The 27773-nt window shown below is 45.3% G+C and overlaps 1 protein-coding gene across 1 annotated transcript; it reads right to left on the bottom strand.

Annotated features, from left to right (window-relative positions):
* Positions 1–2872: 2872 nt before the first annotated feature.
* On the bottom strand, positions 2873–5627 carry LOC134044230 (homeobox protein HMX1). Its single transcript, XM_062493351.1, has 2 exons — positions 5183–5627; positions 2873–3480 (listed from the first exon to the last, which is right to left on the bottom strand). Exons 1-2 carry the CDS (start codon positions 5442–5444, stop codon positions 2909–2911), a joined length of 834 nt encoding a protein of 277 aa, XP_062349335.1. The 5' UTR covers positions 5445–5627; the 3' UTR covers positions 2873–2908.
* Between the last annotated feature and the right edge of the window lie 22146 nt (positions 5628–27773).

Below are 27773 nucleotides of genomic sequence, written 5' to 3'. Positions count from 1 at the left end.
CCTATTTTGAAATAGTCAATGCACATAACTCAGGGAGTGGCATCTGGTGCTAGGTGTTTCTCTGCATCCTGCAGAAATTTCTTACCATCAGATGAAGGGAAAAGTATCATTACAAAAACTACAAGGTAAAGAAACCTGAGGTGTATATGTTCCTACTTTCAGCACATACTTTTAATAAGCCACTATAAATAATTTTCTGCATGTACAGAATAAGACATAAGTAAGCACTTTGTCTTAGATGATTTCACATCTTGCACCTTTTAATATTTTACCATGATCATAAGTTACAAATACAGTGTATGAAAAAACTCTGTTTATTGATATAATCAGCACATCTTTAAAAAACAAACATACTAATGTCAAAACACATTTTAAAAATCCAATTGATCATTTAGCCCTGCCAGTTCCTTAACTTCAAGGAAAGAATATTTAGTAGAATCAGAAGTATAATAATCTCATATGTTACTCCAAAAAAAAGGCATGTGGAGAGTGGCAGGCGTGTTAAATTTCTCGTTGGATTACAATCTACTCTGATATGACTGAAGTGAGTCAGGATTTTACTCCAGTAGGTAACACTGGGAGGTCTGGGGAGCTGGATATGATGAGAAAAACTGTCTAGCCGCTCTCTTCCAGGGGCAGCCAGGCTTTGAACGGCATCAAAATCAAGTGCTTGCGCCCTGAGGAAGAAACATCGCCCCAAGTCACCTCCTCTGGCACAAAAAGGCTGAAGCCCTGCCCAGCCGCTTGCCCCGAGGCCGGCGAGTCCCGTCCGGGGCACCGACATCCCCAGCTTCGCCTCTTCCCGGTCCTTCTTGCACCGCTCGGGGACCAGGCTTTAAAAGTTTTCAGCTCAAATTCGGGTGTTTGATGGATATGCCAAGCAAATAGCTGGCGAATATGTCTGGAGATTTCAGGGGGAGATCAGCAGCAGATGGGAAAAAAAAAAAAGGAGAAGAAAAGAGAAATATAAAAAACTCCAAAAGACAACAGCTTCCAGAACCTGGGCTTATGGCAATTTAGTACTTTTCTCAGGAACCCATAAATAAATATATCTGTGTGTGTGTATATATGTATATATATATATGTATATATATATATACATATATATGCAATTCTCGAGTGGTTTTGAGGCTTGCAATGTCCTGACTTCAACAGCGCAGGGTGTTGCCATATTTCAGGCCAAAGCAGAGGAAAAAAATGGGGGGGGGGGGGGGGGGGGGGGGGAGGAGGAGGAGGGAAAGAAAGGGAAAAAAAGGAAAAAAAAAAAAAAAAAAAAGAGGAAAGCCCAAAACTGTGTTTAAGTTATAATCCACCCCTGACTCTTCTCTCTTCTTCTCGGGTTTTGTATCAAAGCTGAAGCTCCACCACATTTCGCTAATCGATTTCATAATCAGAAGAAGTAAGAGTGCTCCAATTATAATGAAGAGCATAGGAAGGAGTAAGAATTAGATCGCCCTTCCTTCACAGGAGACAGGTCCGCATGCACATTCCCCAACAGATCCAGGACCTGGACTTCCCTGCACGGACACCGAGTGCCCCGAGCTGGCTGGTTCAATTGCAGCTGATTATGCCCTAGAATGTACGATCAAAGCTTGACATTCCACCAAGGCCGAGTTTTATAAGGTCATTTCCCCCCTAACATTAGGAAAAAGAAATTCAAACTTCTAGAAATAATGATAATCCAGAAATTCATTTTAGGGGTGGGTAGGAGGGAGGAAACAAAACAGTTATTAAAGAAAAACAGTAACTTGGCATGCATAATACTTAATATAATATCACGTTACAGGTTCGCTTGCATAACCAACCATACAGCTCCCCAGTCTGTTCCCATCTGATTATTTTTCTTTCCTTCCTTTTTAATTGCCTGTGAATTATTAATCGATTACACAAACCGATCCCATAAGAGACGGACAAGTCGAGGTGCGCTTTCCTCAACCTCTTCAGGAGACCAAAAAAAAAAGTGGCAAATCCACTTGTGAAACACAGTATGTAGAATTACGTATATATGTGTATATATAAACCCGTGTATTTTAGCCGATAATTTGCCAGGGAAATAAAACGAAAACAAAGAAACCAAATCCTCACAGCTCGGATTTCTTTCCAACAATTTGACTTCAAGTTGTTTCAAATCAAAACTTCTGCATCGAGAAGGACCAGGCTGCACCAGCACATGCTTGGGTATCGGTAGTATGGAAATGAGAGTAACGGTGGGAGTGGGATACGTACGGATTAAGTGGCTAAAACAAAGGGCTCTGATAAGATGCCGGAAAACAAAGGGCTCTGATAAGATGCCGGAGGTCGGGATCAGCAGGGTCCCCCGCTCTGCACGGGAAGCTGCTGGGGCAGCGGGGAAACGTAAAGGTTTCTGGGGTAAGAGCGCTGGCCCTGGGCACCAGAGGTCCCGGGAAAGGTCTCTCGGTCGCGGCGGGGACCCCGAGGCTTGGCCGCCCGTGGGGCGGGGGCGGCGAGGCCGGGAAGCGCCGGCTGGTCCGTACATTCTTGTCCCGCTCGGCAGCTCCGAGGGTTGCAGGGGGAAGGGTCGGAGGAGTCTACTGCCCCCCGAAAAACGCCGGTCTGTGTCACCCCGGAGCCGGGGCGGCGGTGAGGGGTTTGCCGCTGCCAGGGAGCTGGATTTTCTTTGGATGCGCGGCAGTGGGAGCCCCGCCGATCTGATCCCGGTGCATGGCTGGAGTCTTTCAAGTCCTTTCGGCTCCCTCCGGCTGCCGCACGTCGCTCCGAGTTAAACCCAAGAGTTAGTTTATTGCACGTTAAAAAAAAAAAAAAAAGTCGAAAAGCAGAAAATCAAGAAACGTGTAAGTTGAAAATAAAAAGTCCGTGGAGGAAGGGGGGTGGAGCTGCAAGCCGAGGGAGGGGGAGAAGGGGCCGCCGTCCCGGCCAAGGTGGGCGCTCAGACGAGTCCTGTCATCTGCGACCGTAGGAAAGGGAGGGAGGCGGCGGGGAAGGTGCCCAGGGGGTAGCTGACGCCGCTGGAGAAGCCCACCAAGGGGGGTGACATGTGCGGCAGGGTGAAGCCCAAGGCGCTCGCCGGCGAGTTCTCGTGGTACAAAATAGGGACCCGCACTATCCTTTGGGCGGCGTGGGAGAGGTTGGCCGCTTCCAGGTCTGCGGCCAGCTGCCGCTTCCACTTGTTGCGGCGGTTCTGGAACCAGATCTTCACCTGGGTCTCGGTGAGGTGAAGCGAGGCGGCCAGCCCGGCCCTCTCGGAGCTGCTCAGGTAGCGCTTCACGTCGAAGGTGGACTCCAGCTGGAACACCTGGCTGCGGCTGAACACCGTGCGCGTCTTCTTTTTGCGGCCGGCGGCGCGCTGCTCCGGCTCGCCCGGCTCCTCGCCGCGCTCCTCCTCCTCCTCGCGGCCTCCCGGCCCCGGCCGCCCGCCCGCCGGGCCTCTCGCCGCCGCCCGCCCGCCTCCCGCCCGCTCCGCCGGCTCCTCGGGCAGCTCGGGCGAGTCCCGGTCGCTGGCTGCAAAGAGAGGCAGAGTGCTGCTGCAGGGATGCAGGGATGCAGGGATGCAGGGAACAGGGGGCATCGCGCCGCCGGCCCCGCGCCTCGCTCGGCTGGAGGGGAAACCGACTCCCCGCGACTGCGGGGAGAGCAGGGCCGGGGAGCGAGGGGCCCGAGCAAAGGCTCCTGCCGCTTCTCTGCCTCCTGCGATAAACTCCCGTGTACTCTGAGTGCATACACACACATGCACGCATGCTTATATGGAAACGCAAGCCCTGTAATATATATATATATATATATATATACATATACTGATCTATGGACGTGCTTGTGGATCTGCGTATGTGTGCACACACATAAACGCACTCCTATGTACGTATATAACACACATACGGGCTGTTTTCAAATCACAAAACGTACCCGCATTTGTATGCACGCAGAAGTGTATATGTACTTTATATATATCTATATATATACACAAACAGGGATACGGGTGACTTCTCACTTATATACACACGTCAGTATTTACAGAAATATGCACCCATACATACGTAAAAGTACATTTGTGAGCAGACATGTTGCATCGGAGGGGTAAGCATAATAGTGCGTCCGTGTGTATATAAAGAGGGCCAAAAAGAAAATAATCCACATTATTCTAGACTTCAAAAAGCTAATGGATGGGGACAACTGTTCTGGTATTCGGACATACCTCCATGGAGTCTCCAACACCGTGCATTCCAATTGCAATTTTAAAGGGGAAAAATATTTCCTACTCTTTATAGAAAAAACCCAGAAATTAAAAAAAAAAAAGAAAAAAAAAGGAAAAAAAAAGAAAATTAAAAAAAAAGTACAATTGTTTCTGGAGTAATTTGCTGTTTCTATACGCACTTTTGAGAGGAATTAAAATATTAATAAACCCATTACTGTAAAAAGAAACTATCTGGGTTAAAAATCACGCCTCTTTTCCTTATTAAGCAATAGTGAGATCTCTGCAGGGTCACAGAGATGAGCCGAGGCACAATGATTTTTCTATCAGTAGATAGAAAATAACTAATGAGGGCAGCCCATTCACTCTGTCATATGTGAATTTCTGCCCCCAACCCCAGCTTCTGCTGCAGCACCCTCTCCATTGGGATCCCTGCAGCGAGAGGCCGCGCTGCCGGCGGAGGGCAGCGGGAAGCGGGAAGCGGCGGCCGGGACTGAGCCCAGCTGCTTCCCCAGTTTCCCAAACTCTCCACTGAGCTGCTGGGGGCCGCTGATCCCAGCTTTTCAGCTTGATGGGGAATCAAGAAAAAAAAAAAAAAAAGAAAAAAAAGAAAAAATAAAATTAGACCTGCCTCTTACAATAAGTAAATAAATAAATAAAAGGAGAGAGAAAAGAGAGGGGGAAAAAAGAGATGGTGGGAGAGGGGGAAATGGAAAGTAAACAAAAAAAAAAAAAAAAATCCCAAGCAAGCCAAGAATCCCTGTTTACACTTTGGTCGGCGGGGCGGAGGCTCCAGGTGCCTGACACATAGGGAGCATTTCCGGAGATTTTCCCCGAGCGGCCGAAACCAGGGAGGCAGGGCGGGGGCTGCGGGGGCACTCCGTGCACCCTCCTCCGGCCTGCTCCGGCGCCGCGGCGGGACCCGGACCCCCCACCCGGGGGGAGCAGGAACACCCCCAGCCCCATCCGCGGCCGGGCCCGGCGGTGAAGGGTGGGGAGGGAAAGGCGACTTACTGTCGGGGCTGGCGCAGCCCAGGAAGGCGGCGTGCGCCCGGCGGTACCAGCCGACGGCGGCGTCGCGGAGGGGGCAGCCCGGGGCGCCGATGCGCAGCGGGGAGCGCGGCCCGCAGCGCGGAACCCCGCGCCCGCCGCCCGCCGCCGCCGCCCGCCGCGCCCCGCCGCCCGCCGTGCCCTCCGTGCCCAGCAGGTCCTCGATGAAGAAGGACGAGACGCGGGCGGAGGTGGAGCCGGCGTTTTCCGTGGCTTCGTCCGGCATCGTCGGAGAGAACTGCGCGAGGAGGTCCCGGCTCCGCCGGCGGCTGGCTCCTCGGCTCCCCGCTGCCCCGCGGCCGCCTCTCGCCTCTGCCTAGCCCCGTGGATGCTCTCCTGGTATAAAAGCGTTTTTTTCCGGAGTAATCATTTCAGATCGCGGTTTGCCATCATTTCCTGCAAGCTAGGAGGGGAGGGGGGAGGGGGAGGAGAAGAAGGGAATGGGGAAGGAAAAAAAAAAAAAAGGCAGCCCGACAACCCATCGGAGGCGCCAGATTCTGCGCGAAAACGCTAATAACGAAATAAAAATGTCATGCGAGTTAAACGGCGGGCAGGAGAGGGGGATCCTGCGGTGGGCGGAGCGCCGCGCCGAACGGAATCTGCGCGGGGAAAGCGGCGGGCGCCGGGCGCTGCCGTGTGTGCGCGTGTGTGTGTCCGTCTGTGTGCGCGTCTGTGTGTCCGTCTGTGTGTCCGTGTGTGTGCGCGCCGCCCCGGGGCCGCCGTTCACGAGCTCCTTATTTAGGTCAATTAGGGAGCAAATCCCGGTGCGGGGGGGGCGGCGGCGGCTGCCCCGGCACACGGGCCCGCAGCCGGGGGGGCTCGGCCGCTCCACGGCCCGGGCCTTGCATTGGCTGCGGCGGGCTCAGCGGCCAGCCCTGGCAGCCAATCGGCTCCGCCGACATCGCGCTTAAATTAATATCATTAATATCATTAATATAATTAATATCATTAATATAATTAATATCATTAATATCATTAATAATAATCACCCCCCCCCCCCCTCCGCTCACCCCCCGCCGAGCGCTTTCATGTGGCGGCGGCGGCGATGGACGGAGGAGACGCGCCCTCCGCCGCCCGGAGAGCCGGCTCCGGCCCCGCGGGCCCGGCCGCAGCCGCCGCGGGGTGTCGGCGGAGCGGTGAGGTTGTCCTCAGCCCGGAGCTTCCTGGTTGAGGTGTTTGAATGGTGTTTTTGGGAGAGTGGCGGAGAGGCGACTGCTCCCGGGAGCAGGCAGTGGTGTCCTGCCGGTGGAGGGGAGGTTGACTGCTAGGGACGGGGAGAGGAGTCTCCTCTAAGGGATCTTCCGAGGTCCGTTTTGTTTACCTTGTGCATGTGTATATGCCTATACAGATATATTGTATAGATGTACATACGGTGTCTGTGTAGTTTATTTAGAAAGATGCGCAGCCCCGCTCATCGGAGAAGGGGCCGTCCGGGACTCCCTGGCTCCCTTCGCCCCAGGCGCGGAGGCAGAGGGGATGAGCTGCCCCCTCCAGGACCCGGCCCGTGGTTCCTGGCGTTACCCCTCTTCAGCCAGACTTTTTTATCATTATCTTACTGTAATGCCATTTCGTGAGAAGCTCCAAAGTCGCGCTCCCTTTTTCCGAGTCGTGCCCCCTTTTTCCGAGCCTCTGGAGTCAGCCTTTGGACACGGACCCCAGCAACCCCACAAAAGTCCCCCTCGCTGCGGGGCGCCGGAGCAGGAGAGTTACCCTCTGTCTTTTCCCTTGGGACCAGGCGAGCCAGGTTTATAGAGGGGCAACTCGGTCCAGAGTGCACGTCGGAGACCCGTGGAGGTTTGGGTGAGTACAGAGACGCCCCTGCGATGCTCATCCCCTGGTCGAGTCTCTCCTCCTCCACTGCCGGAGTATCCCTCCCTGTTTTCCTTTGCGGTACTCCTGGACAAGTACCCCTTCCCCAAGCCCCGCCTCCCCTCCCGCCGTGGAGCGGGGACACCGGTCCCTGCCCAGCGGGAGTGTCCGGCGGAGCCGGGGACAGCCGGGAACCGAGCTCCCTTTTCCGGAGTGGCAGTGGCAACCTTTGTGGTCAGGGCCTATTTTTGAAAAAAAAAACCACTTAAAAAAATGTACTGAAGATAAGAGAATAATTCCACTTCCAACGGCTCCAGAAAGATGTAGAGAGCCGGAGCTCTGAAATGGGCTCTGGAAAAGTAGGAATATATGGCTTTATATACGGTCGGCTTCCTGTCTTACTTGGGCAGAGACCGAGGGCGGTCTAGTGAATTGTAAGCCGGGTGACAGAGCATTTGTCTCTTGTTGCACAGAAGTGACGTTAGCAAATACTTTTATGCTCTGCACATTTTGCTTGTTCCCGCATGGGAAATATGAGTTTGTCTGATAGCTCTTATGCATCCGTAAACGGTCAGCTCTATTTGACTGCCAGACTCAGAAAATACACGTGTGTTTTCTGGAATAAAGAGAGAAATGTGGCCCGTGGTTGCTTCTATACATCACATATACAATCTGCAAAACTATAAAAGGCATACTTGCATGCCATACCCATATTTTATAAAGTGTCCCTGCAGTGTGATCATGCAATTTATGTAATATTTTCTCCTTTCTACTTCTAAATGGTTAATTAAAATCACCACGGTTAAACTTACTCCTGCTTCCCCGCCTCCCCCCCCCCCCCCAATATTTCTTTAAACCTATAACTGATTGGTGTGAAACAATGCTGAAATGTGCTTGAGAAAATAATGTATTCTCAGATGTATTCCTGAAACACAAAATCAGGATGGGCATAATTTATTTTTTAAGCTTGTAGTTACGTTTACACACTTTTTGCATTGCTATAGTGGCATTATTAACATTATAGGCTTCCTATACTTAATGCTTAATATGATGATGAGTATAAAACAAGGAGCGCGTCTCCTGCAGCCATCCATCAGGGTAGGAAGCAGAAGAAGCAGCCAGTGACGGTATTTTCTTAATTTAACGTTAGGAAGACATCCTTGGCCGCTGCCCTTACGCCTTTCGGAAGCACCTGCCCGGAGGCAGCGGGGGCGGAGGGCTCCCCTTGCTCGGAGGGCTTTGCCATCACCCCGGGCTGCCCCCGCTCCGGGCAGGGGCCGTGTCGCAGCTCCCGGGCCGTCTCCCCGGGGTTCAGCGCGGCCGCGGCGAAGCGAAACCTCTCCTTCCCTGCTGCCTTCTCTTCCACGGCCATCTCTTTGCGGCACGGTAATTTTTTTTTTTTTTTTTTTTTTTTTTTTTTTTTTTTTTGAGGGTGAGACTTTCCATGGGCAGGTCCTGATGCCTCCCGTGGGTCAGGAGGGAGAAAAAAAAAGCACGTGTTTTCTACAGAGTTGGCTTTGAGACCGAGTTTAGACTAGAGGCGGTGGGACCTCTGTTTTCCATTTGGCTCTGTTTCTTTCCCAGGTACATGTTTTTCACCGAGGCGTTCAGGTCCAGTGCAGCTCCGCGAGGTGCGGGCTGTGCCCCGGCCCCGCTGCCGGGTTCCCTTGGGCTGAACAATCCTGGCTTCCAGCTCGTGCCACCGCTGGCATGGGATGCTCCACGGCCGCGTGGCGTGGGACATCCCCCTGTCACCATCTCCGAAGGCTCCTGAGCCTCTGTCAGGGTTTGCTCGACGGCGGCGGCCGCGCAGAGGGCAGACAGAAGTGGGGATTTGGGGCCGGGCTCCGTGGGGAATCAGCAGACGGAGGGCTATATTTAGGGCCGAAAACGCGTGTGCGAGGGTGACGAGAGTGTCCAGTGAGTCACGGTGCTGGCGGGCCGGCCACTCCCGCACGGAGCGGAGCGGAGCGGAGCGGCTTCCTGCAATGTGAATGCAATTATCCCGCTGGTGTTTGATGTATCCCCTTGCTCCCCCTTCACTGCCTCGACGTGTCGTAAAGTAGAAGCGAAATGAAAGGCAGGCTTTATCGCTCGCACCCCTAACCTCTGCTCCTCTTTGCTTTAAAGGGCCGCGATTTTTGGAGCTCGGATCTTTGCGGGGACTGCTGGCCCACAGCGCTGCGGACAGAGGTGGCTTTGGGCAGGGGCATCATGCTCCCTTCTCCGTGTCAAAAAAAGCGGTGCTGGACAGATCGCTCAGTTCTTGACATCTTCCTAAGAGATCAGACGGCATCGCTGGGGGTAAGGGAATTGTGGGCTAATATCTGCGTCTGGTATATATATATATGTATGTAAATATGCATAAAATATATTAGACATTCATAATTTATAACTATACACATAAAGCCGTGTGCATATATATCTATATATAATATATGTCTACATCTATATCTGTATATCTATCTATATCTGTATATCTATCTATCTATATCTATATCTATATCTATATCTATATCTAATCTATATCATCTATATGTATATCTATCTTTGTGTGTGTGTGTTCATACGCATGTGCGTGCTTAAAAGTAGTGTTTCAGTCATGTTCTGCTCAGGTGTTTAGGTATAAAATTAAAACAAATAAAGGCTGTATTAGCATCTTCAGATGTGAGCCAGTAAAACGCAAAAACAGTTCCTAGAAAGCAGTGTTGCTTCTTCGTGTCCAAAACTCCTTCAGAGGAGCAGAGGTGGTGGGATGGTTGGGAAAAATAAAGCAAGAAAACAGCAACAAACAAACAAACAAACAAACAAACAAACAAACAAACAACCCCCATAAAATAAACATCAACCAGAAGATGACTGCATCCCCTGTAAAACTCTGTGTAACACCTTCCTCTCTTGCTCCTTTTTTGGAGAGGCGGGGACCCGCTCACCTTCCCGGGGAGCCACCCAAACTTTTCCGCCCTTTTTTCTCTCTTGTCCCTCTAGGGCTTGCTGGGACCCTGCTCACGCTTTGCTGTCCTCAGAAAGTGGCGGGTGCAGAGCAGGATCCAGGAGTGGTGGGGTATGCCCCGCTGAGGCTCTCGGGGACAAGCAGAGGGGACTCTGCAGAGGGGACTTTTCAGAGGGGTGTCCCAACGAGCCTGGATAGAGGTCCCATGTGCATCTCTTTTTTGGGTGGCCTCTGCGGCAGGGAGCACGAAAAGGACCGAGGACACGGCAGTGGGAAACTCTCTTGCAGGTAGAAAAACCCTCAAATGTGAGTTAAATAGCACTTGAGTGCAACAACACTCTGAGCAACAATAACACTTCCTGAATTTGCAGTAAATTTTAACGGGTCCCTGAAGATGGGGAAACAGAGCAAATTATTTTTCCTTCCAGTGTATTATCTTTATAAACGCAGTCCAGCTGAATTCTTCACCATCAGTGATACTGGAAGAGAACTTTTCCCCTTTCAAGGACGCTGCACAACCCATGCTGTGTCCCATGAATGTGTTCATTATTCACAGATAGTCACTAAGTGCTTTGGATGGAAACTTCCAGCCTGTGGCATGTCCTGACTGTCCGCGATGCCTATTTATTGCTCGTTAGAGATGCCATACAACTCGCAGCATGAATAGCATCGCTTAAGAGCTGGCTTCTTGCTAAGTGAGGGCTATTTTAACCCATGATAAATTATCGAACTGGAGAATGTCCTTGGGTGCTTGAATATATTAACTAAGAAAAGAGTTAGAGAATGATTTGGGGAATATTTATTCCCTTGTGTTAAAATTCCAGGGCCCCATTAGAAATATTTAATTGTTTGACTGGAGATGGGGAGAGAGGGAGAAAATAGACCATCAGCAAATAATATGAGATCTTAAAATAAAATGTAGTCCCTGCAGAAAATGAGATAACAATTATAATACAATCCAGTTTTAAAGTAGCATTTCTAGAAAGGTCTTTGGCATGGATTTCCTTATGCAATTTCAACTTTTTTTTTTTTTTAATGTACAGTGAGAAAATGCATGGTTTTATTGGTACTGGTTAGGGTCAGCCACAGGAGAATTATGGAGGTCATGTGAAATAGGTGCCAATAAAGCTTTTATTATTGTTATACAGACAAAAGAGCATTATGGAAAGAGATCCTTACCAGACCTAACCATGGATATTTTGTTCTGTTAACAATCACTTTGGAAAATACAGAAAAAAAAAAAAAAGCTCTGACTTTTCAAAGCTTTTCAGAACATTAACCTATTGTCAAGTAAGTTTTTTGGAATTATTTTCCCCCAGAAAATTAAGGTTTCCTGAAATGAAGTACTGCACACAACTCATTATTTTACCTAAACTAAAAGAACTAGGCAACTAACAAATAAATCTTGCACTGTCACAAGAGAATATAACTCTCAATTTTGAAATAACATTTAACGTTTTATTTTTGTGTAATGCAGCATAAGAAAAAAATTCAATTTTTTTTTTAATAACAAGGTAGTCTTTAGTTTGTATGTATCCACTGTTTGAATCTGAAGGTTTTCTGCCAAAACTTGAAACTGAGGATTCTGAAGTAAAAATCAAAATGCTGTTCCTCTTCTTTTATCCAGTCTTGAATTATTTTAGCAGAGCACTAAACTTTGTCAAGGACTGTAATGAATGTCCACATGTGTTGATAGATTGGATTCTTAGATCAAACTTCAAAAACTGTTGGAGCTTAGTGAATTTTGTAAAATCTCTTACATTCTTAAACCTGATTGACTCAGGAGTTTTAGATTAATTCCAGGACAGAGCCAATTTCAATCAAAGAAAGTATTAAGAACTAACAGTACAAAACGTCCTTTGTACTTTTACAGTTGTGTAAAAAGAAAATTGAAGCATGGATCAAAGTTATCCCCCAAATATTATTAACATTGGAGTAAAAATCATACTAGCTTTCCCACTTTGACAGTAAAATATTTCAAACTGTGTATATACTATGAAGATATTCTAATATTCAAGGAAACTTGTGAAAATTACATGAAACTTTATGATATTAAAAATTACTTATATTTATGATTTATATTAATAAGATGCAAGTGTATTCTGCATGGATAGAAAACAGAAAGCATCTCCTTTCCACTGACTTTTGAGTCATTTATCATATAGGACAACAATTCAGCCTTTAAAACTGACATTAGATCAAGGAAAGTGTTTTCCCGTCATGTGAAAATTATGCTTCTCTGAATCAAATCTGAGCAAAGCATACATACTGCCCCTCCAAACAAAAACTCTTTCACCAATGATATATATGCAAATATAAATCCATAAGTCTTTGAGCAAGTCCAGAAATAATCTTTATAGAAATCCATGGGTAGTAAGTTTATGTGAGTCTTTAAAATCTGGGGATGAATGTAGTTTTCAAATGATTCTGTAATAGATTATAAATGGGTTTGCAATGCTCCAGCATGTGTGGAGATACGTATCTGGAGATATATTCAGTTACATACATATGAATATATTTATTATGGTATACAAAAACTACATTTTCATACAGCATGAAAATAGTGTTGAAATGCTTTCAGAAAGGATTGAACCTAGTCAAAATTAATAGTGTAATGAAGTCAGATCCTAATGTAAATCCATGGAAACCCCAAATGCATTCACTTTCTTGTTCTGAATTATTTTGTTATCAATTCTGATTAGTCCTAGAAAACCCTGAAGCAGTAGGAAGGCTGGGTCAAGCACAGAGTGAACTCAGTGGTAAAGCTCTGTTTGTGCTATCTTCCCCAGGATCTCAGTGGGGCTCAGCAGGAAACCCAACCATATCAGCTCCCTCTCATAAGATTCCCCTTTGACTTCCCAAACTCCTTGAGCTGTGTTAGGATGGCGCGAGCCAGTTCCCACAGCAATTCATTATGAAACCTGAGCACCTCAGCTCACATTCTGCCCTTGCCAGGACATGAGAAGTCAACCCAGAAATTTACACAAGCCTCTGGCTATGAATAATAAAATCTGCACTGCAGTTAACTGAAATTGGAGCAATAAGTGGCCTTGCTGCAGGAAAATTTCCATATTAGGATCTGTAAATGCATGTCTTGCCCAGAGGAAGCTAAAGTTCTATTTAAATAAAGACAGGACTAGAGAAGTGGGTGAGGAGAGCTGAAGGTGCAGCTTAGTTGTCTGCCATACTGGCTAAGTGGGAAGACGTGCCAATGTCCCTTTTATGTCCTTATCTCATGCAAAATTCTTCCCCAACATCTGCTGGAGGGGACTAATCAAACTAAGTGGGGACTTCTATGTTTAGCCTTTTCATCCTGTATTCCTCTTAAATATAGAGCATATCTAGCCAAAATTTCCACTTGTTTAGGGGTGACCATCATACAGGAAAGGTCAGGTGAATCACTTTGAGTGGTCCCTTCCAGCTGTCTGTCTTGGGGAAGATTTCTTGGTGCTACATGACAACACATACCACGGTGCAGAGGCATGAAGGGCAGCTCTGCAGAGAAGATGCAGTCAAGTGGATGTCATGAGAGGAAGGACTCAGCTGGAGGTGGGACTACTCTCTTTAGCCAGCACACTGTGGTGGTGTGGCCTCTCCAGGACACAGATGGCTTGGTCTTGCCTTGTCCTGCTCAAACTCTCCATATGGCTTGGCTTTCTTGTCTGAGAATGCGTGGGCAAGTTAAAAAGCACAGGCTTGGGCATATGTTTGTTCACTGCCTTCACTGTAAACTTACTCCCTGCAGGTTGTTGGCTTATCAGTCTGTGATATTCTACCAGTCTCTTTTCAGTCTGTGTCAGGGCATTTAGAGGATAATAAAGTCCATAGACTGCTCCTGGTGGATATCAGACCACCCTGTTTTGGCAGGCAAGAACCAAGCCATGTCACACCATAGAGGATGGAGCCAGCAGAGGTCCAGCCTGCAGCCCCCAAACCTCTACTGTGTATCTGGCAAGGGACCACAGCTTCTTTTCTGGGAAGAAGAGGTGCCCTTTCATCACCAGTTGTGTGCAGTTGTGGTCGTTTGTGTGGGGGATAAGTACTTTGCAAAGGAGAGTACTCCTTGCCTACACTTCCTCCTCTCCCCTGCCAGCATCCTTGCAAAAGTCTGGCAAACACCAGCCCTTTAGCAGTATTTATAGCTATATCTCTATCTGATGAGCCACTCTAAAAGTAGGTTAACTCAAAACATACTGCTTTGCTGCTTGGAAATACAGATGTGGAGGGATATCTGGTTCTAATATACAGATCACCTTATGGTGTGGCAGGTTTCAGTTTCCACAATAGAGAGTGCATTTGTGCTAGGAGTGATTTAAGCCATTTGGGACCTTCAAAAGCAGAAACCCTTCATGAACCTTATTGGAAATGACTACACTTGGTGAAAAAAAAAGGAAGAGAAACTAGAGGGGTGATCCAAGATCACACACATCTAAAGAGTGGAAAGGAAACCTTTTCAAATGTTTCTTTCTCACAGAAAATGCCTAAGATAAATGCTCGAGAAGTATCTCCATTCCTTTGTTGAGCTATAAAGTCCTGTTAATGCTAATGGAACTATAATTTCATTGCAAAAAGCCACCAGATTTAGTAAAGAACAGCCAGTTTATTAAATACTAGCACTATCAATCATCATATTTTCTACTGCATTTTCCATTTTGCATTTCCCTTTTTGCTGAGGGAGGCAATGAAGAGGACAACAAAGCAGGTTTTTCCTTTCAGACACACCTGGTGGATTTGAGCTCTGATATTTCTCTTTCCCTCAATACATGGAAATCCCTTAGGAAGAGCAAAATATCAGCATAAAGATCATCTGTACAGATTGGAAAGAAGGATTTTGCCCTTGGGTCCAAAAGCTGGAATGTTTTCTGCAGATCATAGACTCCATAAAACATATGTACTTAATAAATAAGCAAACAAGTTTGTGCTTAAGTGTGGCTTCCATGCACTAAAGAAGAACAACATTTGACAAGCTGGGTTTGAAGGGTTGACATTTACATCCCTTGTATCCCAGAGTAGTTTTTTTCAAATATCCACTTTTCAGGTTCACAGCAACCATGCTTTTGAGGTGCGCAAGAGGAACTTCTCAGAAGCTTATACCAGGCGATGTGAAATGGTGCTTCCTCACAGAACTGAGTGACCCCATGCAGAAAATGTGTTGAATATGTCTGCCCTGTCAAAGGGGGAACCAGATGAGCTGAGGAGTCTTCCCTTATCCCCATCTACCTTCTCACTGCCCGCACAGGTCAGCAGGGAAAAGAGCAGAGGGAAAGCAGCTGGAGTGATGCCAGCACTTTGGGCTTTTGGCAGCCCTCTGCAGCAGCAGCTTGGGGTCTTTTTTGCATCCGTCTTCTGTGGAGCTGACAGCAGGTAAAACACTGCACTGTGTTTCTCAGAGCTGCTGAAACATGATGTGCTCTGTCTCCACCTTTGGCAGAGCTCGCCTGACCCTGCCTTGCTCCTTGCTTAGGGTGAGGCAGATTCAATCCCTTTGCCAGCCCCAATGTGTCACCCAGGCTTGGTCAGATCCGAGGAGCTGTCCTCTTGCATTTAGCAAGAGGGAAAAAACCCACCAGCTGCTTGCAATTGCTAAGACACTAAGCACAGATTTTGCTTCCACAACTGAACGTTTGACAGTCATGATAGTCAAACTTAGCAAGATCTTATCAATTCCTTTTGACTGTCAGGCCAAACCCTGAGCACCTCCAGGTCTCCACACCAGGTCGCCACAGGGTTCCCTGGGATGGAGGATGTGTGTGTTAAACAAGGTGGCTCTTCACAGCAGCAAGCACATCATTGCAGTGCTTCGTGGTCCCCACCTGGGGAAGGAGCCAGACAAAAGTCAGATGTCAAATCTGATTGATTATCTTGATTTTTACTGTGCAGAAAGGCAAGAGGGACACCTGTAGAGAGGTGTCATCTACTCCCCCTCTCTGTGCATCCTTACTTGGCAGGGATGATTGCTCCAGCAAGTGTTGCCAAAATCACTGTACAGGACATTGACATTAAACCAAACACCTAACTTCTAGCTGTTTGATGAAGGTTGAAAAGAAGCCCACCTTTATTTCTTAATTTTCTGGTTGTTTTTATCTTGTTTGGCCAGAATAACCCCTTCCTCCACTTGTTCCTTTTAGTGTGAAGAACAGCAGCAGACCAAGGACCTGGCTCATCACTCCATGTTTAGCTTATCCTTAAAAACATATACACATAGCCTCAAAACTATGCCACAAAGCTGCATGGCAGCCATTCCCTTGCATAAAAGGCAAGTTTTGTGTGATTTTGACCAAATTATTACAGGGTACAGTGAAGTCAAATTAAAGTTCAGCTGAGGATAAAAACCCACAAATTTAAAAGCACAGTTTAGATTAAATTTGCTTAGATTTACTGTTCTGTTAGTCCACAGGGATAAAAACATTTTATTCATCTCAAACTCTTCATTTCCACCAAAATTTAAATTGTTTTATTAAGTGCAACAGCTATATATTCTGAGTTAACTACATTTGGTTATGTGTTCAATATAGGAAAAAAATGGTGAGGCAATGAAATATTTGCCTGGACTTTTTTTTGTGTTGATCCAGGAAGTCTTGTGGGCACCCACCTCTGAGACCAACAGAGAATTAAAAGGAAAGTATGATTCAGAGTCAAAAAGAGCAAGCACCCTTTTGCCTGGTGTTGGGTTGCTGCTTATGTCTTGTGCTGAAATTCCAAGCGTTCCTAAAACAAAGGATTTCCCTTTTCATATACATACTAATGCCAGTTTGAAAACAAAACTAACAAACAAACAAAAAAACCCCCAAAACAAACAAAACAAAACAAACAAAAAAAAAACCCAAACAAACCAAATCCACTGAGATCTGACTCAAAGAAGAGACACCTCAGCCTTATAAGATATAAATTGAAGTCCAGGTTATCCTTGAGAAATACAAGCCCTAGGAATCTGAACTTCTTCTTTCCATAAGGACCAAATCTAATGATGGATGGGAAGGATTAATGAGGATTTTAGCAGCACTTGCATCTTGCTGACTTTAAGTAACACTCAGTATTTAGAGAGCTTTAGGAACCCTTCTGACACCTAACAAGGACTTTAGATTTTTTAGTTTAAATTTAAATTCAGATTACTATTCCAGATTAGTTTTCTACTACCAATTTTGCAGCCAGTTATAAATGCCAATTATTATATCTGTACCTATTTAGATATTAATCAGGATATGCAGATGCAAATTATTTAAAATTCTACCACAGACAGCATGATTAAGAAAAGAATCATAAAAATCTCAATTGTTACATCTCACAGAGTCTGAATCTGGGGAAATTTTTAGCTGGGATATAAATTTATATGGCTTCAATTTAACTAGAGTAGTTTGGATCTGAATGAAATCTGAGGAAAGAAATTATAAAACTGTGCCTTTCCTTCAGCTGGAATCTTCTGGATCTGACCTATTTCAAGGTAGTGATTTTTACCATAGGCCACGTGTTCTTTGTTTTGGACTTATTTCTATTCTGCAGTCTTATCTGATGTTTCTCCCATGTGCACATTTAGCCAGCCTTCCTCGGTATGAAACTCTACACTTACGAGACAATGCATGGGAAAGATTTTTTGCTAGCAGGAACCAGCATTTTGCATCTTTTCCTTAATTGTAAATTAAGCCAATAAGAAAAGTGTCTGGTCATTCTGCACTAATTTTAAAAGCATATAAAATAATTCTCTCCCCACTGCTTTAGCTTCCTTTTCTAATCTTCTTTCAGAATGTATGCTTGTATTTACTTGAAGCTTCAATTAATGTAAGCAAAACATAGGTGAAAATAAAATGACACAGAGGAACATCTTTGCTAATCCTTGACTGGATACATGATGTGTAGGTAACTTTTATTTGCTTAAACACTAGGGCAGGGTTTGCTGTAACTGAAGACAAAACTGACCTTTTCACAGTGCACCTCGAGGCTACATCCCTCTTCTGACCAAGTACAGACCTCAGCAAAGTGCTCTCTACACAACCTGATGGGTGTGTTTTTCCCATTTCTCACCAAAATTTATTCAAAGTGAAACACAGGTGAGATCCGTGGTGTAAAACAACTCCAGAAAGGTTCTGGTGCTGCAGGACCCCTTGGGAGGCTCGCAGGTATTGTGACAGCATAGTGCAGGTAACACGTCTCAAAAAAAAAAAAACCACTGCTGAGGTCCAGGTGGATTAAGATTTTCTTCTAGCAGTTCTGCATGGCACAATCCAAATGTATACTAAACTTAGATCTGTGCTTCTGCCAAGTTGCAGTTTAGAAATAAAAGGCTTTAGAGCAAGCCAATTTTCCTACTTAGTTTTAATAGCTAATACTCTGAAAACCTCAGGGCTAATTAAACTGTTCATTGTCCTGCTGCATTTAATTATTCAGATATTGATCTAACATCTTAACATACAAGACAAAATAGTGACACATTTTATGTTTGGAAATGGGAAAAATAGGAAGCAGACCTTCTTTGAAAATCATTTAGCAGTTAATAGCTGAGCTAAGAGAGCAGTTTCCAAGTGTTGATTTTTTTCATGAGCCACATAGACTTTTTGTCTACTTGAAAAAAAAATGAAAAAAGAAGAAAAAGAAGGGGGGGGGGGGGAAGTAGAAAGAACCCTAACAAAAAGAATACCAAACAAACAAGCAAAATCTTAGAGAATCACCTGTAAAGCCTGCCTCAAATTTCATATCTAGCTGAAAAAATACCCTACACAGTAAGTTGCCAAATCCATGAGTCTCTGCAAAGATGGAGACAAGTCATTTGTAAAATCAGAACAGCACAGGGCAATCCTGTGTTCAATTCTGATCCTATCTAAGACAACCTCTGACCTTGGACTAATAAATATTTAGCTTGCCTTGTTCCTTCACTGACTGAAAACTGAACCTCACATGTTTCCCTCTTTTACTGTTGTCTTAATTTAGGTCCCCATCTTTCTGATATGGGACTTGGTCTTGCTGGGTATGTAGTCTTGGGTCTGAAATAGAACCCCAGACAATACAGAACAAGCTGTTCTATAGAGACAACATTGCCAAGGTTCTTTCTTTTGAAAGAATTTCTGTTGCTCCTTGGGTTTTTCTTATTTTTTTCCCTTCCCCCCCCTCCCCATTTTAATACCTGAGAAATATCATCTAATTCCTAGGAAGCTTTCTCATTCCGTTTTTGGAAAAGCTATTTTCTTCTTCCCAACCGCAATCTGTGAAGCTTTAGGAGAATGAGAAACACAGATGTTCTGGGTCCACCAGCATCACTTCCACTTTTGCTGTTACATAAAACAGAAAAGAGAACCCAGGTTATTTGTAGTGGAAATAATCTATAATTTAGTCATTTACAACTAACTTAGACACCCTGATGTGCACAGAAACTTAGGAATATAGCACACTGTCTCATCCACAAGACAGATTTATCAGAAGCACTGTGCCCTAACAGTGCCTAACAGCTGTGAGGACAGTTCATGCTGACATGTCCAGAATGTCATTAGGTTGTTCAAAGGTAGCTTCTAAGTGTGTTTTGATATTCCCAAAGTCATCCAAGGTTTTTACATAGGACTTCAGTTACGACCCAGGATTTTAGGAGACAAGGTTCTAGAGTGGGACCATTTAATGCTACATGGCTTGAGTGATACCAGACACATTGCTCTGGAAACTGATTCCCACCTGCAAAGACCGTGACACAAATGGCATTATTAATGTCTAGGTTTGTGGGTTTCTTGTGTTGTTTTGGTTTTTTGCCCCAGAGGACACACTAAAAAAGCAAAGGGATTTGACAAACCATAGGCAACTATTCCCACTGGATTTGATTTGGCCTGCTGGATGTAAGCCCTATGGTCAGAAGATCCCTTGGAGGGGAGCTAATTCTCCTGCTATGGAGCAAGAAAAAGACAACTATCATAGACCAACTCCGTTGCATTAACTGCCCCTCCAGTGACACTTAGGCTGCCTTCAACTTGCTTCTGGGGCACAAGTGAAAAAGGCAATTAAATTAGCAGAAGACAACAGGGTGCTCTTGACACCTCTGAAATTTAGGTTTCACTGCAAGGCTTATGCAGACTGCTGACCCAGCTCTGGGGACCTCTTCCTGAATGGCAGCACAGACCAGACACTTTGATGGGATGTGCAAAGATGAAGCTGCTACAGAGAGGGAGAGCAGGAGAGAGCAACAGAGTGTAGGAAAGGCTTCCTATGCCTTAATCCATGCCAAGGTTGTGCTTCTACTCAGGATTTTGATCTTGCAAGCTGTTAAGGTCCTTAGATAGTTCTGGAATAATATTTTTGTTGGAAAGAAATAAATTTTAAAAAAAATTAAGGAACATGTATTTCTGTACAATGGCTCAGCAGGGGATTGACTTAAAGCTTGACAAATGAGAAACATTGCTTTATGCAAAAATGCAGCTCACTCTGCCTTTCACCATGAGGAAACATGGATTTTCCCTTAATTGGATCTAGCACCAATTATAGGTTGGGTTACTATAGGGTTGTAGGTAAAATATATATACAGGAATAGCATATGACATCTGGTCATTATTGCACAATTCACTGGCTGGTAACTCCTATGCTGCCTCTCCAACTCAGAGTAACTGACACCAGATAATACAGTTGGGATTAATCCAGGCCTTATGAAGTGTTCCAAAAACTCGGAGCTAATTACAGGGTTTGAGATTCCCAGATTGGCATATGGTATTAAAAAAATGTTGTGCAATTGAAGGGAAAGCATAAATTTTGCTAGAGCTGCATTTTGCCAGAAAACTTGCTTTCCCCTCAGATTATTTATTGCTAATTGCAGAGAAGTGTCTTACATGTGTCAGTGAGTTTCTTTTTGAATCTGCTAGTCCAGACCCTGGTGCCCTTTAAAAAATTACCTTATAAAAACCATCAGAAAAAAATCCAGTTTCCAGTCTGGCAAAGACAGTAGAATTGACTGTCATAAACTGTAACAGATCACTTTGCAGTCACATTAAAATCAAGTTTAATAACATTAAAGCTTTTACGTGGTGAGAAATTCCACTTGAAATTCCTTCACCATCTGTTACTTAAAAGTCAGCCATGAGTATTTCACTTCCATTTCTCCTTTCTTTAGAATGGTCAGTGCATAGACACAAAATTTTAAAGGCTATACTCAGAATGGGGCGTTGGAAGGGGAGCAGAAGGACCTTGGCTGTGCTGGAGTGAGAGAGTGGCATTTGCTGATAGGCATCAGGGATTGAAATTTCATTTGCCAAAAACTTTCATGACAGTGAAATTGTCCAAGATCTAAGTTGACTGTTAAGCCTTTTCTCAATGAAATCTCCCCTGTTTAGATTTTGGAATTATTTCTGGAATAATCTGCTGGAGAGTTACAGAAATTTAGGTGAACCATTAATTTTTTTTTTTTTTTTCACGGTATGTCTCTTTACTGCAGCTGTCCGAGCCCTTCCTTCTGCCATCTAAACAGCACCATCTTCAGGCACATTCAAAACTATCCATTACCCAGCAGTGACCTAGCTGTTCCTCGTACTGGGAATTCTCTTCTTCTGGTGCTGAAGTCGCACATTTCCTCCTCCTGGCTTTTCCCTGGGCATCGTCTTTAAGTCCTGACACTTATCAAAATTATTCTAACACCCTAAGATGCAACTACCAACCCCCTTCTGTCTGCACCCATTTTATTTGTATGATGGAATATTTTCTCAGATGGACACCTAAATTTTCTTTAAAGAGTTTCACTATTATACCAGTTTCATACTGTTTATTTCTATGATTTACTGGGATTTTTTTCCCCCGATGTCCTCGGTGGAAAGATCAAGTTTATTTTCATTGGTATGTTCAAACAATGTATTTCCACTTTGTGTTTTCACCCATAAAAGAGGCAGAGATTTCTAGATCTACTCTGTTTTGTTACCTACTTGTCTTGAACACATATTTTTAACACAAATAAAATCCAGTTAAGTCAAAAGAAATACATTAGTTATTAGGGTCTAGCAATTATATTTGTTTCATATATAAACAAAACAATCTCAGCTTGGTGAATATTAAAACCACATGAACATGCAAAGAAAGATACTCAGTACATTTATAATGCCACCATAACCACCTACTGTTATTTTCCCCAACAAAATGTCATTTGCATGGTTTGTTTATTCCTCGATTTTTTTTTTTAGTAGTCCAAAGGCAAACAAACAGAAAAAAAATCGACGCAGCAGGTCTGTGTTCCGTCACTGTGCAGTTTTCTGGAACTGTTGGAAGATGAAGCAGGGACCGACAGAGCCTCATTCCCTTCATCCCACTGCCCACCCATGGCTTCTGTGCAAGGCGGACTGTAAAGTGTCTTATGTAGTTCTTTATGGAAATGTTTGGCCTCTGAGAAACGCAGCAACTGCTTCTGCCCTTTGCTTGACATCTAGCAAATGACGGGGACATGCAGTCCCTCCTTCCTGCCCTCGCCTTGCAAAGAGGAGGGGAGTGTTTAACTTCAAGGAGGGTGCTCACTCACATCCAGCACTGCCTCCACCGAGTTTCCCCCTACTCGGCGGGATCTCTCCAATGTGGGTACTGTGTCCTGCAGCGCTGGTGGAGAAAGCACTAATTCTCTTTCCTTAGCTTCATTAGATAGAGCAACAACGTGGTGACACTTGAGGTTTTCGTTAGCCTTTATTTGGGAAAGGAAATTCCTCAGCGCTAAAACTGCTGGATTTGCCAATTTTCAGTTTTACTGCGAGACGTAATTTTGTCGAAGTTTTCCGCGTGGTATTTACGGTGAATCTCTGCACTGCGTCTGCGGGAAATGCTGCAGCGGGCAGCACTCGCCAGGTTCAATGAAAGGAGAGAGCAGATGGGCCGGGGGCTGTCCGGGCTCCCGCACGGGGTCCTGGGGCACGGAGGCGGCGGTGGGTGTGTGATCCAGACGGGCAGCTCTTCGGACATTCCTTTTCTCTCGACTAACGGGGATTATTCCTCACAGCTCGGGCGGGGCGCTGCTTTTCCCCGGGGAAGCGGGAGGGAGAAGGGGAAGAGTCTCGGAGCCCCACGCCGTGCGGAGGGCTAAAGCATCCCTTGGAAGGCAGGATGCCTCCTGCTCTCACCCCCTTGGCCCCGGAGGCGAGGCTGGGGGAAAGGGCTCTGCGGAGGGATGAAACTTGGCGTCAAAAAGGGGCGGGAAGGTCGCCCCCCAGCCTAGATAGGAACTAGGCTGTTCATAATAAACAGGCTTTGCGATGTCTTACAGCCAGCGATAAAATTCTTGCGCCCTGCTTTTGGGCGAGAGATGGCCTTTGTGGGTTAATTTAAGGAGACGGAAGAAGCTGCGGTACCGGCCGGGAGGGGAAGGGAAGGGTGGGAAAGCACCGAGAGCACTCTGGAGGGGCCGGCCGAGGGCAGGGGGACAAGGCAGAGCCCCCCTCAGCCCGTGCCCAGGGCCACGCGGGTCCGTGTCCGCCGGTGGGTCCGGCCCGGTTCGGCAGCTCCTGTGGTGCCGTCCCCGGGCCCGGGCTCCGCTCCGAGGGGGGAGCAGGGATCCCCGCGGCTGCGGTCCGGCGTGTCCTGTCCTTCCCCAGCGACGGCAGACACCGGACCCGGGAGGGCAGGGCAGGTCCCCAAGACCCCCCTGGCAATGGGGTCCCTTAGCAGGTCCCGGAGGGCCTGCGGCTCCTCCTGGCTCCTCCCATGGCACCGGGAGCTGGGGGGGCTGCGGCCTTTCCACTCCTCAGAATAAGCATAGACAGAGGAAAGGATTTTTCTTTTTCTTTTTCTTTTTCCTTTCTTTCCTCCTTTTCCTTTTTATTTTTCTCCTTTTCCTTTTCCTTCGCATTTTAATTTTACTTTGTTTTCTTTTTTCCTTTCCTTTCCTTTCCTTTCCTTTCCTTTCCTTTCCTTTCCTTTCCTTTCCTTTCCTTTCCTTTCCTTTCCTTTCCTTTCCTTTCCTTTCCTTTCCTTTCCTTTCCTTTCCTTTCCTTTCCATTTTAGCCCATTTTTGGTCTGTTTTTGTCTCTTTCGAAAAATTCTGATTATTTTACTTTTTGAGATAAACCCGTTTTTCAAGCTAATTTCGTTTTGCCAGACCCTGTCGGCCGGGAGCCCAGGTTCCACGGCCTCCCTTAGGAAGAAGCAGTGAGAGGTTCGCACTTTTCCCGACGCCTTTGCGGAGCAGAGCCCGGGCCGCCCCGTTGGCAAAATGAGACCAGCGCAGCCGGGTCCTCAGCGGATAGGCGAGGAGGGATGAAAGACCGGGGACTAAATTTTTATCCACCCAAATCAGCTTCCCTTCCCAGCTGGGAGGCGAATTCGATCAGTCCCCAGCGCCCTCGCCACCCCCGCCCCGGGACCCGGTCTCCAGAGCCGCGGGGCTGGGCTGGGAGCGACCGAGTCCCGGCCGGCCGGGGGCTCTTCATTCCATCGCTTTCCCTCGCCCCCAGTAAAATGATGATCATCCTTACAGGAGAACACACATGCGGGGTGAGGACATCCTCACAGAGCCCTCCTGAAGGAAGAAATAATTTTTCTTCAGGAATCTCTCTTCTTTCCTCCTTTAACTTTATCCCAAAGCAGAGGGGGTTTTTTTTGTTTGTTTGTTTGCTCACCTATTTTTTCTTTAAAGTTATTTTTAGAGGTGTCTCTGTCTTTAGTGGCTGTTCAGAAAATTTCCACAGTATTCAGTTTTGTTAAAATAAAAGTCTTGTTTGTTTCTTTGTTTTCTAACATTCCCTGGGACAGGACCAAACATGGATTAGTCTTAATTTAAGTCACAAAAAATAGGTGGCTATCCAAGATGAAAGAAAAATTCCCAGCTACACAGATGTCATGTAGGAAGGCCTTGCATTCAGTTGTTTCCTATTCTTTTCCAGGTTTCACTTTTCAAAGGTGGAGGTATTTTAAAGTAAGTTTTGATCCTTCTCTAATATGCACATCATCTGTCATTTCTCTGTTCTAGAGCATTGCTCAGATCCAAGAAACTTTTACCTGCTTTCGTTGTTGTTGTTGTTGTTGTGTCAAAAATGAATAGCAGAACAAGTATATTTCTCTGAGAAAAACTCCACAGAGGAGCACCCTACTCCCTGTGAGCCATGAGACAGCATCTGAGCCTGGGCACTGAACTCTCCATGGAATGCTAATCACAGCTAAAGTACTGCACAAGGTTTGCAGCAGGTTTTCTCCTCTCACTTCTGCGCTTACACCTTCTTTCTCTTTTCCTCATCAACTAGACTCTCAGAGCACTTCTCCAGCACAGCATGTTTGTTGCTACCACACATTTTGGGTTTACCTGATGTACTTTGCTATTACTGCCCTTTATATCAATCCTCTGAATTTTTGTTTTCTTCATACCTGAAAGAGATGGTGTCTGTGTCTGAACTCTGCTCTTTCACATAATATTGCCAACAGAAACAATATTTTCAAGAGACAAGTTTAAATTATATGTATAAAGGATAACCAGAATAAAACATACACCAGATCCTTCCTACAACAGTTTCTTGCAGGTAGGGTATCTTTTGCCCTTTATGGAGTTATTCTGAGTTGTCTTTTATCAGGAATCTGAGACAGAATATCAGTATATTGCTGACAGACTTTCCTGCTTCATAGAAAAAAAGCGCCTAACTACAGCAACAGAGATGCTAATCTGACTCTTCTGTGCCAAATCTAGAACATAATTATTGCCCAAGATTAACAGTGTTTGTGCTTGTGCAACTTTGTGAGATACATCCTAAAGGTCACTTTTCAGGTAGCCTGTAACCTCTGGTTGTTTCTTGACCATGTGATAGGTTGTTAATGGACCTTAATGCTGGGGAGATGCAAATCTGTTCATACATTGAACACCTTGGAGGTTTTGCCTTTCAGAGCTTTTCCAGTTCTGTAAGATATTTTAGCCTCTGAACTCAATTTTGGTTGCTTGGAAACTCATTAATAACACTGTGAAATCTTACCTATGAAGTTCTTCAGCATGAGGAAATGCTGGAACTATCTTTGCAAATTTGTTCTCCATGATCATGTTTTGGGGAAAGTCAGACCTACAAGCAATTAGCATTAAGAACACATGAAAAAAATAGAGAATACTGAAAGTCATTGCCAGACTTTGGTTCTCTGAAGCACAAATCACATGTCTTCAGGCTCTAGGTCTAAACATCAAGCTGAGTTAATTCAGATCTGATCTTACATGCAGTTATGGATAATTTACAGGACCAGTTCCATGCCCCACTAGTAGAACTGCATGTTTGTGGTATCTGCATCGTTTTTATGAGGAAAAGAAAATTAAGTGTAATGCAAAAACATTCAATCACTCATCTGGATGAAAGTATCTACATGATGTGTGTGGCAACATAATTTCTAGTAATGAAATATTTTCTCTGTCTTTTAAGAGACTTTCTCCCTCTTTTAAGAGATTTGGCATGCAGATGGTAAGCAGGGTTGGCCATGCACTTTCTCTCAAACAGTCCAAGCGCCTCTCTCCTACCTTGGCCATATCACATGAGTCTTTACTTGCCTGGGGGCTGCTGAATAATCCAAATTTCCAATACTGAGAAAACAAGGTGTCTTGAGCTGTGGTGTGATCACACTCACTGAGTCACTCTGAGGAATAGCTGCCCAAGATTTTCAGATTTTTGTAGGGATTCCATTTTTTCTTCATAAGCGTTGTTCACAGGAACCACATCCTTTAGTGCTGCATCTCATTTCCCTCCCTGCTCATCTTTCCAAGGTACGTGCCTCACAGCTCCCAGCCTAATGGCATTTTGACATGCTGCTTGCAGAGTTGGGAAGCTTGGCTGCCCTCATAATGATCAACAGGAAAGACTCTAAAGGATAAAGGAAATCTGGAAAACATGAGGGGTGAAAGATGTTTCTTTGTTCAAACTGCAAAAAGAAAGGAAAAAAAATGAGTAGGAAGACAGGGGACAATAGTGTTCTATATGTAAAAAGTGGCTACAAAGTTGCCGGTAATCACTTATGAGCAACTGAAGAAGAATGAGAAATCACTTAAATTTGCAGCAAAGGAAACTAGGATAAATATTCGAAACAGAGACTGTTTCTCAAGAGGGTATCCAAGAAAAGCATTTGAGAGAAATCCCAGGACTTGTGCTACAGAAATGCAGATCAGAAGAAATATCTACGAGAGAATATCCAGAGTGATTTACTTAACTTTGAGGCAGAGGGTGGAATGGTGGGAGAGTGGCCTGGATGATTGGATGACTTCTTGGCTTCTCTTTCAGTGCTTCATTGCTACAAAGCTATCTCACCCCTGGAGGCAAGGCAACTCTTCAGCTGGCTGACAGCTGATGCAGGATGGAGATTAAACTCAGCTGAAGATTGACTATGGTGGTAGAAATATGTTGATTCATGTGGAATTCAGGCTCTCAATTCACACCCAAACCACTGCTGGCTTCAGTAGCTCAATACCAAGCTCTTATCTGGTAGGCACTAGCACGCCCATTTTGCTATGTTTTGAAAAACTATCACAAGATTGGCCTCTTACCAAATCCATTCCATCTCTGTGAAATATTAAGGCTATTTCAGCATGAGCTGTATGGCAGTCAGAGATCAGAGTGGCACAGAAAGTGATTAGGTGGTTAAATTCACTAGGTTATTAAATAAAATGTTAAGCTTTTCATTCTCCCGTTTGTTGTTTCATTTGAATAATTGTTACCCAGGTTTTGGATATTGAAATTATTGTCTAAGAAATGGTCTCAGTGGAGCAGAAAGGATGCAAAATGGACCAGCTAATAAGAAGGACACCTGCAGGTTTTTTTACTTCAATCAACAGAATTACTTTGAGAAGAACTTGAAGTAGGAGGTACAGTACTGTTTTTCTAAATTCTGGTCACAGAGGTCCTTTTCATG

Source organism: Cinclus cinclus, chromosome 5 (genome assembly GCF_963662255.1).
Source record: "Cinclus cinclus chromosome 5, bCinCin1.1, whole genome shotgun sequence".
Classification (NCBI taxonomy): Eukaryota; Metazoa; Chordata; class Aves; order Passeriformes; family Cinclidae; genus Cinclus; species Cinclus cinclus.
Note: the sequence above shows the minus strand (reverse complement) of the source record. Positions and strands in the feature narration are given on the sequence as shown.

Excerpts from the sequence above, each read along its gene's own strand:
- LOC134044230 (XM_062493351.1), bottom strand. The coding sequence starts at position 5,444 with ATGCCGGACGAAGCCACGGAAAACGCCGGCTCCACCTCCGCCCGCGTC. Across the intron at positions 3,481-5,182 it reads GGGCTGCGCCAGCCCCGACA|CCAGCGACCGGGACTCGCCC; the intron begins GTAAGTCGCCTT and ends CTCTCTTTGCAG.